The following is a 17,358-nucleotide window of genomic DNA, read 5'->3' as shown; positions in this document are numbered from 1 at the left end:
GAGGAATTCTGTTCTAAAGTGAGCAATCTTAAACTGAGATCTCAACAGAAGATTGACATTGATTGTTTTGCCAGGATTATTAATTTTAGCTACAGTACTTCATGTACAAACAGCACCAGAGGGGATGTTGAATAACAACTAAATAAGCAAATAACAACTTACAAATTATTCTCTACTTCACACAAAAAGCTCTTGTGACAAAAAACAATGTGGTGTATACAATCATACACCACTTTTACCATACTTTTATGGGGTTTTTGGTTACACCTTTTTTAAGGGTGATTAGACAAATGAGTCCTGAGTAATATGAATTAATTACATGAACTTGCAATAGAGTTAGAGTTTAGGGTTAGGGTTTGTTGCTTGTGATTATGCAGAATTTACTGTTATTACTATAGTGAGTACATGTATTGCGAATTGTCACTTTAAAATAAAGTGTTACTGTGCTTTTTGTTCTTTTTAGAGGTTGACAGTCCCTCCAGGTCACTGTATACAATCATTGCATGGAAAAGAGCAGCTCAGGTTTCTCTGTTTGTTCTCCATAGAGTTCATACTGTTTTGAAACCACAATGGGGTGAAAATTGGAGACAGGATTTCATTTTTGGCATATTAAGTCTCCTGAACACCCTCTGTCTGCCATTGGCTGGTCAAAAAGATAGTCCTGCCTTAAACTCACCCCATTGGCTGATATAGTGTTGCTGTGTCGGATTGGTTGGGATGCTCAAACAAATGTTCTGATAGAAACAATTTAGAGGAATAAACCTATTAATTGCTTATTTATAAAAACTATTTTAACATAAAAAAATGACACGTCATTTTTAACTAAATTATTCACCTACAGTATATTTAAATACTAACATCCTAACACTTGTACATTTGTGTGAATACATAGAAAAGATTGTTAAATGAATAACGAGCTCATAGATTAATTAGTGTATTAGAATTCGAGTCCTCTGTCCAACTACAGGAACTGGAACAACTTGTTTTGTGTCCAAGAACACACTTACCCTCCGCTGGGTCATCACTGACGGATGTCCTGCTAGACTGTCCAAGTCCCATGTCTTCTTAAGAGGTGAAGTTCTCCAGTTTAAAATGGAAACATCCTCTGAGTTTGTTAATAAGGATATATAGCTCTATAGAAGAAAGACCTGTGACAGGGACAGAGTGAAGCGTGAGTTTAATGGACCGACTTTACATTACAGTGTTTATGTTACATAGGGGTGAATTCAGGTTGATTGGGACACTTTCCCCAAGTAATATCAATGGCAAAAAGTGTCCCAATCCCCCTGAACTTTCAGAAGTGAGGGGATCACAAATGTCAAGTCTAGCACGCGACAAAGCGACATTGCAAATCCATTTGTCCTTCGTATGAGAAGTATCGCGAATGCTTGGAGTACATCAGAACTAGAACGAGGCATCAGTTTACTGTCGGGATAGGTCATGACGCGTCGAGCCATATCCACTGTAGACAGCATCACTGATTATAATGGGTTATATTGTCTTTTGTCGCATCGCACCACTCGCGTCCGGTGTAGACACGGTGTAACACCAGTTATTTCTTTTTCTTATCTCTTGCTTTTAATGGGCCGTGAAATCAAATACACTGCTGAACAATAACCAGTCATTTGTTTGCGCCCTCCGGCTTCGAGTATGAACGAAACATACATTAAACGAGAGTGTTTAGCACTGCATAATGCTCATGCCGCCTTGTTTTGGATAATAATAAAATGTTAGGTCATGCAGAATATCCTGTCTTCCGGAATTTAAATCTAGAATTATTCACATTGGCCCGTGAACACCTCTGCATGAGATGAATTTACGTTTTATTAAAAGTGCGTCCCTCCACTTATTCTACGCCCATGCATACATTCAGTACTGGGTAGATTACACATTGTAGTCAGTTACTGATTCCAAATTACATTAAACAAAAATTTGTAGATAGTAATGTAATCCATTACATTACACATTTGAGGTAATATAATAGGACTGCTTTTAGATTAGTTTTAACCTAATCGTTCATCACATTGATTTAAATAGGATCATCTTGTACCATATTGATATAAAAATACAAAGAGAAAGGAAATATAATCCATTCTTTGTAATCAACAACATGAAGTGCATTAATGTAATGTACAGTAGGGCAGGGTTTCCTAGACTGGGGTTCGTGAAGGAACTCTAGGGGGTTAGTGAGTTTAATGAAAAGCTATTAAGTAATTAAGTCATTTAAAATTAAGATAAATCATTTTAAAATTAAAATTAAACACTTACTAAAAAGATAAAAACCTACATGTCATGTGACCATTAGCCGACATCAGAGAAACGTAAACTTCATTTTATTATTACTCTTATTGACTTCATTGTGTTATTGACCTAACTTATTAGGCTAATTAAAAATCTCAGGGGTAGCCTAAATATATTGTGTTAAACTGACAAAACTGACCAGGTTCATCTGACAAAAAAAGTTAGGCAAACCCTGATCACAGGTTGTCATAAGGGCTATATTTCACCAATAAAATAAAATGAAAGTAGATTTTATTTGAAAGATCTTTTTATAATTGCTATTCATTCATTTCTGCTAGCCAAAACATGATATTTATGCTAGCCAAAACATGATATTTAATGTTATTTTTAACATGCTGTTTCATGAATTACTTAAACGCCCTTAAAAAGCCAATAATACATTTTAAATAAAAAATATTTTGTGTAATATGATGTTCTTCATATTTTTTAAAAAAAGGTATTAGATCACTATAAATCAATTCCCATGACAATAATGTGAAATTTTCAATATTTTCTAAACTAAATACACCAAACCTATATATTAACTGGATAAAAGACGAGACAACTAGACCCTATTAAAAGTACTTTACTTTGCCAATAATTACATAGCAGCTTACATGTTGTTCACTGGTAAGTACTCTTTACTTACACAGTAACATAAACAGTATGTAAAGTCTGAATAGAGTGGCAGAAATAGATGAGTTAGAAAACTGCTAGTAAACACGATGTAAGATCACGTACTGTATTGACCTGTAGCTGAACTCTGTTGTATATAAATCATCAGTAATCATAAACTTACCGTTTAATATGGTCGGATGGTCGAGTTGATCCTCACAGCGATGCCAGCAGTCACACTGGTCACAGGCGAGACTGCAGTGTACAGATGAGTGCTGGACACACAGACTATCCCACACAACTTCTCCACTCACCGCAATGCCGTGATAAGATCCTTGCAGAGCCGGAGTCAATGACACACTGATGCAGAACACACGAACATGCTGCTTTACCTCCCATATGCGCTCGAGAGTCCGGAGAGACTCATGCCTGCATCACAACACACAGTCCCAGTCTCCGAGCAGAGGACATCTGATCTGATCCAGATCACCGTGTGTGTGTGTGTGTGTGTGCGTGTGACTGACTGCTGAGAGCTGCACAGCTGAGCTCACGTCCTCAACTGTTGATCAACTCATCACTATGCGTCTGTGGAAACATCTGATGGGCATCGCATGTGATGATGATGATGATGATGATGGTGGTGTCGGGAAGGTTCATTTATTCATGCATGATGTGGTTCAAGTAGGCTACTGTATATACGCAATGTTACTGCGCTGCTGTTCTCCCCATAACCTTTTAATTTATTCAAGAATTCGTTTTTAAAATACATTTTATACAGTGACTTTATAATTGATTGTATTTCTTAAAATCATTTAAAAAATAAAATATTATTCGAAAGAAAAGTTTAAAATAATATTTGAAAGAGTAGCCAGTCAAATCTAAATCAGTGTGGTGTAGGCTAACAGAAAGCCATTTTGTTGTCATGTGACAAGACAATTATTGGTAGACCCTAATGTCAAGGTCAGCAAGTTTCTTAAAATGATCCATTTATTTGACCTTTTATGGCAAGGTTAGGTCGTAATGTAATCACTATTCATGATTCAAACATACATGATACATTTTATTTATTTTTTTATATATATTTTTTGTTTATTTATTAAAAGTAGGTTTAAAGACATTTAAAAATAAATATATAAAGATAATCACAAAGTAAAAATATTTTAGTATGTTTTACTTGATGGTTACACCACTTGACACATTCCTCAAATTAAAACTGAGTGATAATTGCCATAATTGTAAAAACTGTAAAAAATAAATAAATAATAAAAAACCTGTAAAAAACCCACCAGCATTTAAACAAAATAGTATTTTTAAGAACTTTTGTGTTTTAAAGTAAATTTTAGAAGGTTTGTAGTACTTAGTGCTGTCAAATTGATTAATCGCGATTATTCGCATAACATAAAAGTTTGTAAAAAAAATTATATATATACATATATATATATATCTATGCAAATTTTTACTGTATGTTAGATGCGATTAATCATGATTAATTTATTTGACAGCACTAGTTTACAGTCAACCAAAAGTTTTTTATTGTAGAAAATAATAATTGCATCATAATTATGGAATAGAATAGAGTAGAATAATGTATCCACATCAAAACATAAACCATTACAGATCTTTATTGTGCATGTCAAGGGCCAAGGTCATGTGAATTTAGACATTTGCTTAGCTTGCTTTTTTACACAGGCATGTGAGGCTAATAAATTTGCTCTGGGTCTGTCGTCTGTCTTGAAAGTGAAATTCTTTTTAGGCGGTAAGAGAGCAATAGGATCTCTCAAAATCCAGCCAAATCACCATTACGCTCCTGGCACACCGGAGTACTTTACAAGATTAGATGCCTCATGCACACACAGCTCTTTTATAGCTTAACTGGCATTTACAAATACACTAGTCACCTTTCCTGAATAGACTTACACAACACGTTTTATCGCACAAGCATGCTTCTTTTCACTGACTTAAACTGATGAGCTTGTGTCTTTGCTAGATGATAGAAGCGTTGTTTATTCAGGAGAAGAAGACTACAGTTCTCAGCAGGGAAGGTCAAACAGCGATGGAATGACAAGCAATGATCAGCTGTAGAACTTGTGCTTCCATCTAGTGGTGCAGGACTGAATTAGGTTTTCATTTACATCTAGTTGCATAGTTATTTACACACACATACTGCACTAATTTACAATTAAAATGTGTTTCTCTGGAGATTTAAAGTCATCAGATTTGGCTTTTCAATTAGCTATACGTATCGTAGCCTAGATCTTAAATGTATTCAAAGCACATATTGCTTTGTAACCTTCAAACTTTAGTGATTTTGAGAAAACACTTTCAGGCAAGGTTTTGTGAACATTGAGCATTTATTTTCTAGTTTGCAGATTCTTGTCTGTCGAGGACATCATTGGCTCTTATTCTCAGAAGCCTGTATTCACTTGCACAGACTGTATGTGATCAGTCACCGCAGGTATGTGACATTTATAGAGTTCATTTGTTTACTTAATAAGCTTTCCGTGTTCCCCATTACAACGCACTAGCCCTCTGTGCCTCTCTGCATGTACTGTAAGTGCTGTAGTCAACTTTGTACTAGGGAAACAGTTTTGTTGCAAAACCCTTGTGAAAAAGAAGTGCACACAGCAAAATCCCCAGTGTTAAAGCTGCAGTCGGCAAGTCTGGCAGATTGAGTGGACTTAGGCAAAATTTTGAATGTTTACAACTCTCATGGCCCTCCCCCACTATCAACGAATACCCTCCCACCGAGTTCATGCTCGTCAGTGCGTGTGCACCAGATTTTCAGTGAACGCGCCCGTCTCATCAGCATCCATCAACACCATGGATTATTTGGAGGTATGCTGTCCTGGCTAATCTACCGATAGATTGCAATTGCTAACGTCATTTATACTCTAAATGAGCTTACTTGATTTTGCGCCATCACTCTTCGTTACTGCCCGAACTTCCGGCGTGTGCCTGTGATTGTAACGTGCGTGAGGGGTGGCGTGTGCCCGATCTGTGATTGACAGTCAGATCTCACACCCCCCTGCGCTGATTGGACCCGATGATCCGGGAGCTGTGGATTTTTGCAAAACAAATAACACTCTCCAGGTGGAGTTGTTTTCTAAAACCACTTTATTTATGTTGTTCTGTCGGATTATAGTGTCGATTTCACTGAATATGATCAAAAAAATTTTGCCGACGGCAGCTTTAAATTAACTCTGCTCAGAGACAGAGTACATATGGTCCCACTCTAAAGAGTGTTAAAGTAAGGGTACGTTTACACGACAACAATATGCTTAAAACGGAGAAGATTTTCCTTTGAGTTTTCCGCGTACAGACGACACCATTGTCAAAACGATCCACATTCACACGGATATGCGAAAATGACTAAAAACTTTGTATTCTGCTGCCAGGCCAGTAGATGGCAATAAAACACTATAGACTGAAAACATAATACGCATGCGCCTGATGTCATCGTCTTCAGAGGTTCGTGTTTTTGTTGTTTACACGGAGACCGTTTTCAAAAACGTACACTTTGAAACCTATTTTCAAAACTAAAAAGTTTTATGTTTTTAGTTGAAAACGGTGTCATGTAAACAACCCCGACTCTGAATCAGAGTTAAAGTTATAATTGGTTTAATTATGATTGGTTACCATTATTGTGAGGAGTGTTTAGTTTAGTTGGGTAGTTTGACTCTTGACTTTTTATGTGAGTTTATGATCTTTGTAACAGTGTTTACCAAAACACATGTGTAACGAGGTTCAGATGTTATGGGAAGGGGGTGGCAATCGGTGAACATTCAAAGACAACAAAATGAAAGTATAAGCCAGCAGCCCCTCACAGATGACTGCTGGCCACACAAAACAGAAACATCACATAAAATCAGGCCTGTTCCTCTCTCGCTCTTCACTGTCGTCACTCCTTTATGCCTCCGCTCCTCCATGAGAGATACGAGACCAGAGGGTCACCAGGGACCTATGACTCCAGGACGGTACCGGTAGTTCGGGAGACCAGGGCGAATCAGGTAGTGCCGATGGCCAGGACTGAGCTGGTTGTGCTGATGGGCAGGACGAAGATGGACCTTCGGGCAGCCATGGCGGAGATGGTCTGGCTACTATGGCAGAGGATGTATAGCCCCCCCCCCAAAAAAATGTCTTGGCCTTAGCTATGGGCACAGGCTCAGGGACAGGCTTTGAGGGTTCAGGTAGTGAGGCGGCCATCTTGGCCGGAGGTGAGGGTTCAGTGGAGGCTGACCAGGCGTGAACAGTCTCTGAACAGGTGCAGGCTCGGCAGGACTGACGTGAAGTGCAGGCTCGGCAGGACTGACGTGAAGTGCAGGCTTGGTAGGACTGATGTGAAGAAGCTCAGGCTCGGTAGACATAAAGTGAAGCCACTCAGGCTTGGCAGACATGAAGTGAAGCCACTCAGGCTTGGCAGACATGAAGTGAAGCCACTCAGGCTTAGCAGACATGAAGTGAAGCCACTCAGGCTCGGCAGACATGAAGTGAAGCCACTCAGGCTCGGCAGACATGAAGTGAAGCCACACAGGCTTGGCAGACATGACGTGAAGCCACTCAGGCTCGGCAGACATGACGTGAAGCCACTCAGGCTCGGCAGACATGAAGGGAAGAATCTCAGGCTCGGTAGACATGAAGGGAAGAATCTCAGGCTGAGTGTCAAAGTCTATTAAGTTCATTTCCTCCAGACATTGGACGAGGACAGGAACAGAGGATTCATGAGGGACGATCTCGACGGGAAGAGATTCTGGACGGGTGGTCTCAGCAGGATGAGACTCAGGACGGGTGGTCTCGGCAGGACGAGACATGAAGTGAAGATCAGGCTGGTCAGGCAGGACGTGAAGATCAGACAGGATGTGAAGATCAGGCGGTGATGGTGGTTGAGTGGAGACATCATCTTTAGCCTCACCCACAGCCATCCTGGAAACAGGTTATCAGCCGATCGGCTGGGGTTAGAAGGAAGCGGTCAACGCCCATGCTTTATGTTAAGGTCCGTTCTTCTGTCAGGTTGTGGTGCAGGCAGAAGGAGCAGAGGAGTCAGAAGTTCCAATAGCAAAGTGTTTACTTACTAATACAACTAACACAGGTACAGGGGAGCAGAAGGTTCACAAACACTTGATACTAAGTAGCACAGACAGAGACTGACTGAACAGAAAGGAACTAAATACAAAGGTGAACAATGAAGACAACAGCTAAAGACGGTGAGTGATGATGATGATTGCTGGCAGGTGCGGGTAATGGTTAAGGAGGTGCAGGTGTGGGCCAAGGAGGATGCTGGGACTGTAGTGCAGACGGGGACTAACACATGACAGTGATGATGACAGTGACAGACACGATGACAGTGACAATGATCATTAGGTGGTGACTGTGACCCTTTTCGTCAGTGAAAAGATTAGTGAATTATTCTACTTTATGATGCTGAAAACTAAAAAAGTTGAAGGTCGCTCAGTAGTGTATTCAAGCTCAATCCTTACTGTACCACCTCAGAGAAACATAAAGGCATGACGGGGTGAGGAAGGAGAAATAAAGGCATGACGGGGTGAGAGGATAGAGTAATGGGGAATAGAGAAATTTGGAATGAAGACCTGCTCTCATATAGCCTTATTATTAAATGCCTGTTTCTCTCGCCTGTTTCTCTCCTATGTCTGATACATGATACATAATAAATAAGAGATCTCTTGGCAAAATATCTGGTGTAGCTTCCGTGATTCAACAATAATGGGGAAAGCAGGATTTTCAAATCTACACCACCGACCCCAAGTGGCATGCCATGGGACTACAATGAGCAGCCTGGAAAAGCATTTCCCGACGGCTTTTTGGGACTAATAATTGGGTTGTCTTTACTTTTGTCTGGGTATCTTGGGTCACCCGATACAACCTATCTTTTATAAGTGAAAAATAGGCATATGAGAGCAGCTGATCAGGCTGAAGAAGTTGTCCGTAGATAGTGCGGACCCGGTTATAGTGGATGCCTAAGGTGGGAATTAACCGGCACCTTAATTCTATGTGGTTTTCCCCGAAATACTAACAGGTACTAATCGGAAGTCCACCACATCCCCGTGCACACACCTCACCTTAGCCTTGCGGTTCGTGTCCAACGCCCTTTGCTGCATCAGGCTTTGATGAATGGAGGTTTGGTTACAGCCTGAATCCACCAAAGCCTGATATGTACCCCCCTTAATATTCACAGGTATTTGGTACTGCCCAGCTTGATCGGGGGCAGCGCACGGGGAGTCACGGGTCCCCACATCTCCAAGGCCTTCCCGCCGCCCCAGCAAGTAGAAGAATGGCCAAGAGATTGGCGAAGAGAGCAGAAAGGTGGAGATGGAGCGGTGGCTCCAGTGCTCTCTGCCACGCCCCCTCGTGTCCCATATCTGTTCCCCTGGAAGAAACTTCCCCGCTGTGGGGTTCAAGGGGCCGCGTTGATACACGACCCGGGAGCAGGAATAGGGCGAGAGAAAGCAGGAAGAAAAGTAGAGGGGTTGGAGAGAGAGAGAGGTTAAGGAGGCAACGTCGGGTGGTAGCACTGGACCCACTCGGCCGTTCCACGTGGTAGCCGAGCGATGACCTGCTCCAGCACTACCAGATCGACCACTTCCTCGACGTCGCATTCCTCGGCCATCAGCCACTTGCGCCAAGCGTCCCGGAGCTGTTGGTACCGCAGAACGAGTGTAGACTCTATATCTATAGACGTTTTTAAATCTGAAAACTCCAAAAAGCAATGAAATTGTCAGACATCCATGAGTGCATGTTCACAGAGGAAAACAACTGAAAAACAGCGCTGGTTGTTCTCTTGATACTCGACAACGACGGAATCCAAAGGCGTGGAGAAAGGTATAATGAGTGTATTCAATTGTATGAAATAATCCCGAAAAAACCACAAACATGGCAGAGATGCCAAGTTCAGCGGCTGGAATTAGCTGAGGTGACGTGACGCTAACAGACAGCAGATAAACGGCTAGTAGTGACATCAGCGGCAATCCATCTGTCAATTAAGTGGCCACGCCCTTAATTATGCAGAACTCTATGGCTTAATATGATTTAAACAGGTGAGTTATAAAAAAATTCACCCCCCTCACAGTCGTCATGAAGGGCAAAATGAGCTATATACACCAAAACCACTTTTTGTAACAGGCTGTAAACATATTTTTTTTCTGCTGTAAAGTTGGCCATTTTAACATGGGGGTCTATGGGATTGACTCTCTTCTGCAGCCTGCCTCTAGTGGCCAGTCGATGAATTGCAGTTTAAGGCACTTCTGTGGTGGATTCAAGAGAGAGACTGGAAGGTTGCCACATACCTGATGCTACTTTTAACTGTATTGTGTTATTTGATAGCCCTCATTTAAAGTTAATATATTTTAAATGTATTCAATTGTAACTTCATCATTACAAATGTGTAATTACAAATATACATTCAGTTCGCACTTAAAAGTAACACTGTTTTACAGTGTCCTTGTTAAACGTTATATGTAGTTACTGTAGTAATAACTATAAATTACATGCAACTAACCTTAAACCAAAATCTAATCCTATAGTAATTAATATTACTCAGTCAGTACTTAAATGTATAGTTACACTGTAACTCGGACACCAGTGTTACCCACTCAAATATATTATTTTAACTGAAATTATTTCTGTAATAAGTGGCCTACTCTTTTTAAAAATGAGTAAAGTGCACTTTCTTTTTCACAAGGAAGTATTTGCTGTTTGCAATGACTATTAAACAATACGAGACCTTAATAGGCATTCTCTAACCTCTGCTAGAGGATAATTGTGATAAACTCTCTTTAATGATGAGTGACTGAAGCTTATTTAAAGACTTCTTGGTAACACTTCAGAATAATGGTCCATAACTATGTAGGAAGTAATACAGGACAAATGAAATGAATATAATGAGAATACTTTTAGAAAAAAAAAAAATCTTCCAGTCCAAAAAAGTAATTTAAAAAGGCCGTTATTTACACCATGGCTGCCTGCCACACTAGAAACATTAAAGATGGCTAAAACACAGCGCACTGACGCATTTCGGTCTCCAGTCTTCCTCAGGTAACACATGAGTCACAGGTGTAGATGTAGAACTACGAGAAACCAAAAGAACCATTACAGGGGGACCTATAACATTAACTATTACAAAGTATAATCACGCACACCAAACAAAAAAGCAAGAAGAGAGAAAACTATTATAATGATAATAATAATAATAGCTTTACAAGAATGGAGTTTACCCCTTAAATCTAATTCTTCATTCAACCCAGGACAAATGGGTTTTAACCAAAAATTCCAAAGGCTTCCCTTTGTAAATGTCTTTGTAATCTATCACCCTTATAATATACCCAGTAACAGTTTCCAAACCAATACTTTTTCAAGTAGATGGATTAGAATCATGTACGGATGGATAATGTATACTGCCATAGGGTAGGCCTAATCTTTGTTTCTTGTACAGTATTAATAGCATTTTTGTGATCCCATAATCTATCTTGCAGTCTACACTTAGTCTGGCCCATGTAGAAATAATTACAAGGACATTAAAGCCTATAAATTCCATGCTTACTCTCACAACTAATGAAGGGTCTAATTGAATACATTTTCTTCATGCAGACATCTACAATTGGTTTGGTTTGAATTAGCCTACATTTGGGGTTGAATTACATAGGGTTGCCATCAACACTTCCAAAGCTTCACAGTCCTATAGCTCAGGGTCAACATTTCATTCAGTAACATTAGGTTGTTTTGATATATGCTGTTGAATGATTGATGATTGCTAATTTTACATATGCATCTGCTTACATACAGTATAACTGAATCTGAAATCGCCCCCTAAACCCTCATTCACTATTCCCTATAGTCCACTAATACTGTTCACTCGAAGGAATTTGGACAGACGCTTGAGTGTACATCGGTTGTAGGCTACACTCGTTATTGTGGTGCAATGTGGGATTGAATGAGTGCACTCAATAATGTCCACAATACACTCTAAAAAACACTGGGTTAAAAACAACCCAAGGGATGGGTAAATCCGATAGGACAGAACACATGTTGGGTTGTTTATTTAACCCAACATAGGCCTACTGGGTTGATTTTATACTAGCTTTAAAAAAAGTGTTTAATTTATACAAGAATTAATGTTTACGGATTAATTTAAATTCTCTAAACTTTGTTTTTAAAAACTACTGCAAAACCACTGGTTTGCATGATAGTTCTCTTATTTTCGATCATATTTTACAGTAGGGTACATATTGCATACATTTAAGCTCATTTAACAAATACTAGAAGTAAAAATTAAACATTTAGAAGTAATTCAAGTGTAATCGACCAGTCTCTGTTGTCTCGTTTTCACCGTAACGGCGCTGGATCTCGTGCCGGAGCTCGTATGATGTTCAGCGGGGGAACTTCTAACTTCAGACCGTAAGCACTCGTTTCACTCGTAGCCGAAATATGCTGTGACTGACTCCATAACCTGTCCATAAACAATCAGTGTACATTTCTATTCTGTATATATATAAAAAAATCATACAATTTAATGCAAGGTAGGCGGCAGGCCTATCATAAAAAGGTTTCCATCACTTGAAAAGACCGACGCGGCAACACTCGTTAGGCGATAGCATCGAGCCCCTGTAGGCTATGTTGCTGTGCATAAAATTAAACGATATAGGCAACAGAACAATAACGAATTTATAGATTAAAATAAAATGTACACAAACCTGTATTTTACCGAAGACAGGTAGCTCAGCTGCACCTACTGCTCTCTCCTGAAGAGGTCGCAAAAAGCATGTGAAAAATAACTCAACCCCTGGCCTGGGATAGGATACCTCTGACCCAGGATCTAGGTTATTTTATAGAGCTTATTCGGTTACAGTTAGCTTATATTATATGCTCATTCGGACACAAATGTCCCCTCAAATAGCGCCCCATTTATAGCTGTGATCTTGGATTCAGCACTTGTTTCTGCTTCTTCTTCGCATGTGTTTTGATCAGGAGATTCAGTAGCCTACTCTTTCAGAAGAACGGTGGAAATAACTTTTTATGCAATAAAACATATACAATACTTAAGTATTTGCACTGCTGTCCTCTTGGTAAACAAGCACACTATCTTTATTGGAGCAAAATTGTTGGTTGTAATTTGTGCAAAACATTTTTGTGGTGCTAAATATTGCCATGATTCAAGTTTATTACGTTGTTTACAATTGTCATTGGGTATTTAGATATCTCCTGCATATATTGTGGGATATTCTGACAACACTTGGCTGAGCAAAACCACAAGCACCAGTGTTTCAGAACTGGATAAGACAATGATGTGAATTCCATGCTAAATGATTCATCATGTCATGTTTGGTAATAAACACAACATGTTTGAGTTTGCAGTGTATAAATGCAGCACATGCAGCAGTGTCGTTCACAGAGAGCAGAAAGCATGGTTCTGGTTCTGGTTCTGGTTCTGATGCCCATGGTTTGGGCTCAGCCGTACCCCATACCACCAACCTGTTACACTAAAGTGCTGAACATGGGCACAGAAATCACTCAAAGAGCGGCGGACATTAAAAATGACTACGACACAGTAAGTCTAACACATCCACTTGAGGTGAGTAAAACAATGCCATGACAAAACCAAAGTTGATGTTTTTATTGTGCCTTGTGTTGCAGTATAGATGCGCAGCTCACCTGCCCGACCTGTACATCGATGTTCATGTAAGTACTGACAGACTATTGCAGAATTCAACATTTAAGAGATAAAGCTTGCTTGTAATGTAAAATAATGACATACTAATAAGCACATTCAGAATCTCATGTCTGGATCAGATTCCACCTCAGTAATAATAATAATACTTTTTTTTTTTTTGATCACTCCCATTATATGTGTGCTTTGAAATATGTTAAAAGCCTTGTATGGTCAATCATATATGTTGTTTGTGACGACAGAACGCTTGTGTAATGTCCACTATGAACTCTTATGTGTCTCTGCTGGGCGGCCTGAGAGAACGCCGGTGTTCCTACAACAGGAAAGTGCAAACACTCGCTGCCATGATTAGACAACTCTATATCATTATATCACAAAAATGTCACGGGGTAAGTCAAGCATTTATTTCAGATATATATATTTTATCAGAGTCCCTCTTTAGGTGTCTTTAACCACCACTGACATTTAAATGAATCATTTGATACGTTTTACTTATTGTGTACATGCGTGGTTTTACATTGTACTATGTTTACATGCATGTAGTTACAGCTGTAATTAATTTCCAATATATCTATCTAAACCTTAACTCACCCTTAAACCCATACCACCAAACCTGTCCCTAACCAGTTTTTAATTAATTCATTTTATATTCTTTTTTTTAAATATATATACTGTGTGCCCTTGCTATAACTGAGTGCCTGAAAAGTAGTTGATCTGTTTTAGGACTTGGTTTTTACCCATGATAACTGTGAAGCATTGCAGTCCAGAGGACGGAGAGGCTGAGCATCTCATACATCACTGGAGGAGGATTGGACCAAGATCATGAAGAGCCCATGACTCAGCATGATAACAGATGTTATTCATAATCAGTAGTTAAAAAAAAAAATCAAAAAAAAAAAAAAAAAATCATTTATACACTTTCAACATTTTTTTTTTCATTGAAAAGTTTTTAAACAATTAAAAGGTACCATTTTTCTTACATCTAAACGTTCACATCATCATGATTTCAGGTTTTTCAAAAAACTGAAAAATGTTTTCAATGTTTTAATGTTTTTATCACATGGTAATAATATAGCATCTTGCAGATTGGTTACATGACACAGACTTTGATTTGACGGACAAAATCTTTTTCAAATATTATTACGAAAATAAACATTCAGTTCTTTTATAGGAATAAAATTACAAAATTGCTTATGCTAAAGTTGTTTCCCTTGAATTTATTTTAAGACCCGCAAAATGTTTTACTGTGAACTACTCATGACATAACATACATAGAATGTTTTCAAGAATGCCATTTTTTATGTATTTTCAAACCACTAAACATATCTAAAAAAAAAATAAAAAAATCGTCACGTCATGTATGTATACAACTGCAGTGCTGTAATGTGACGAAAATCTTTATTTATAACTTTTAAAATGTTTATTGCTTTAAATATTGTTTTATATTCACTATATTCAATATAAAGTGTTGTGTACAGTGTATTTTGATATATCATCATGACGTGTTTTGTATTCTAAAAAAATAAAATAAAATAAATGTACCACAAATTCACCACAAGGTGGAGATTGTGTGCAGCAGTTTTGTTTTTAACTCGGGCTTTTTCATATTTTACCAGAAGTTTTTTTTCCTGTGCGTCTTGACTAGAGTATTACAATAAAAATATTCAATACAAATATTACGATTACTTAAAATCATAAAAAAAAACACACATTAAAATGGTTTGTTACAAATGCTTGTTGCTCATATAGGCTAGGCTACTTTATATTTTTATTTTCTTGTTTAGCTTCTAGAACAGGACATAGTGAGACATATAAGATATAACAAGGCAGCATTGTAAATACAAAACAAGTCTGTAGTGTTGTTTAGGCTACTTTATGGTGAACTTTAAAAACTACAATTCCCACAGTTCTGTGCAGTGGGCGTGGCTCGGTCTCACTCTCACACACACACACACACAAACGACAGCAGTGAGTGAACAGGTGAACATGAGTGTTTCACTCGCCTCAGACGGCGCATGTTTTCTCATGGATGGAGTGGAATAAGTCTATTACAACTTAAAGTTATTTTTTTATTTTTTTTTAAGTGACGAAGATGTCTATATTTCCCGTGGAGTGTCGGATAGTTTTCAGCCCAGACGCTTTTGTTTTTTCTGAAGTCAACTAATTCATCATCTACATAATCAGTTTTTTATTTATTTAGCATTTTAGGCTTCTACCTGTATATTTTTAAAAAATGGCTTTTGCCAAATTCAGCAAGATGATCCGGTTTCCTGCACTTGATATCAAGAAGAAAACCAAGCAATATGAGCACGTTCATCGGGATGTAAATCCAAACGACATGTGGGAAATTATCGGGGAACTGGGCGACGGTGCTTTCGGTAAAGTTTATAAGGTGAGTTCGGATATTAATAAACCTGTGAGGCATCGAAACGAAACTACGACTTCTACCATGGTGAAGGACTAGTTCATGAATATTACCGTAGTCATGTTGTTGACGTCGCTTCGTTTACTAATTACAATGATTAATATTAATAAGCCTGGCCTTATCAGATTCGCTGATTGGCCAGCTAACTAGGGGACCCGCTGACCAGTAGCTGTCTTTCAGCCAATCAGTTAGGCCTGCTTAGCGAACGTCATTTTTTCTAATTAATATTCATAAGCTAAGCCTTCAGCATAGTAGGCTTTTGAAAGTTCTCGTAATTGGCAACCTGTTGTGCTAATGACAGTTAGAATTCATTTCGAAAAACATATAAACATTTTGCCTTCTTATTGACACCTATTGTGGCACTTTTTAGTCTAAAACATGTTGTTCACATATACAAAAAAAATAAAAATATATCCACGTTTTTTTCTGTCATAGAACCCTTGAATTATGTATTTAATTGTGTTATTTATGTATTTGAGCCACTTTCTTTACTTTTACCAACATTGTGTTTGTTTAAATTGTGAAAAGAGCCCGTATGGGACAATCAAGAGACTTGTGCACACTTGACTAGATGGTTTTGAATGCAACTCAATATTTCATGTACTGACATGTGTTGTGATATGTGACATGAAGTGATGCGTCCCTTTATGGTGTTACTACCCTCAGTAAAATCATCCTGACTAACTGATGAGATATATTAGATGGGCTAACTCAGTTGGATTCCGGTTAATGGCACTCACTCTTCAGCCACAAAGACGCCCTGACAGGTCACATGTGTTCGGCCCGGGGCCCTCAGGGGCCACTCGGAGTCACTGTGTAGGAAGATGCTGGAATGTGCTGCAGTTTCGATAGGCGGAGAGGAACCCTCGTGTAGGAAACGCTGAATTTGCCTTTTGTCCCCAACACAGGGTCACTGTAACCCTCTTACCCTTAAAGACCGGGTTGAATGGGTTTAAATAAAATCTTAGTAAAGACAGCTTTCACAGTGGAGCGATCCAGTAATACTGTAATGGGGCGATTCTCATAATTCATGAAGGTTTTGCGTACATTTGCAATTTTTTCTAGGACCTCAGACTCATCTGCAGCAGGGTAAAATGTAACGGTGTAATGAGTAATTGTGTAATGAATTAAAAAAAAGTGTAGTATTGTCTAATGTGCTGTTCTTTAGAGACTCGAGAACTTGTTGCAATTTTTAAAATAACAATATAGTTCACCCAAAAATGAAAATGTGGTCATCATTTACTCATGTTGTTCCAAACCTGTATGAGTTTCTTTCTTCTGTTGAACACAAAAGAAGATATTTTGAAGAATGTTGGTAAACAAACATAAAACACCTTCTTTTGTGTTCAACAGAAGAAAGAAA

General features: G+C 38.7%; 3 protein-coding genes across 4 annotated transcripts in view; 2 read left to right on the top strand and 1 right to left on the bottom strand.

Moving 5' to 3' along the window:
- stk32a (serine/threonine kinase 32A) overlaps positions 1-3,335 on the bottom strand; it is a 93,718-nt gene extending 90,383 nt beyond the window's left edge. The window contains exons 1-2 of the mRNA XM_056241655.1: positions 3,080-3,335; positions 1,008-1,148 (exon numbers count right to left, since the gene is read on the bottom strand). Of these exons, the coding sequence (XP_056097630.1) occupies positions 1,008-1,059 (52 nt within the window). The 5' untranslated portion in view covers positions 1,060-1,148; positions 3,080-3,335. The remainder of the gene's footprint in view (positions 1-1,007; positions 1,149-3,079) is intronic.
- A 9,807-nt stretch (positions 3,336-13,142) lies between these two features.
- On the top strand, positions 13,143-14,467 carry zmp:0000001268 (CYTL1 domain-containing protein). The gene is made up of 4 exons (XM_056241654.1): positions 13,143-13,450; positions 13,537-13,581; positions 13,813-13,959; positions 14,294-14,467. The coding sequence occupies exons 1-4, from the start codon at positions 13,265-13,267 to the stop codon at positions 14,351-14,353; spliced, it is 438 nt and encodes a 145-aa protein (XP_056097629.1). The 5' UTR covers positions 13,143-13,264; the 3' UTR covers positions 14,354-14,467.
- Positions 14,468-15,524: 1,057 nt separating this feature from the next.
- Positions 15,525-17,358, top strand: part of stk10 (serine/threonine kinase 10) — a 75,345-nt gene continuing 73,511 nt past the window's right edge. For both annotated transcript variants that reach the window (XM_056241646.1, XM_056241645.1), the window contains exon 1: positions 15,525-15,962. In XM_056241646.1, coding sequence (XP_056097621.1) covers positions 15,804-15,962 — 159 coding nt within the window. In that variant the 5' untranslated portion in view covers positions 15,525-15,803. The remainder of the gene's footprint in view (positions 15,963-17,358) is intronic.

This window comes from Rhinichthys klamathensis, unplaced genomic scaffold, assembly GCF_029890125.1.
Source record: "Rhinichthys klamathensis goyatoka isolate OS25496 unplaced genomic scaffold, OSU_Roscu_1.1 h1tg000658l_1, whole genome shotgun sequence".
Classification (NCBI taxonomy): Eukaryota; Metazoa; Chordata; class Actinopteri; order Cypriniformes; family Leuciscidae; genus Rhinichthys; species Rhinichthys klamathensis.
The sequence above is the reverse complement of the archived record's forward strand: the minus strand, read 5'-3'. Positions and strand labels throughout refer to the sequence as shown.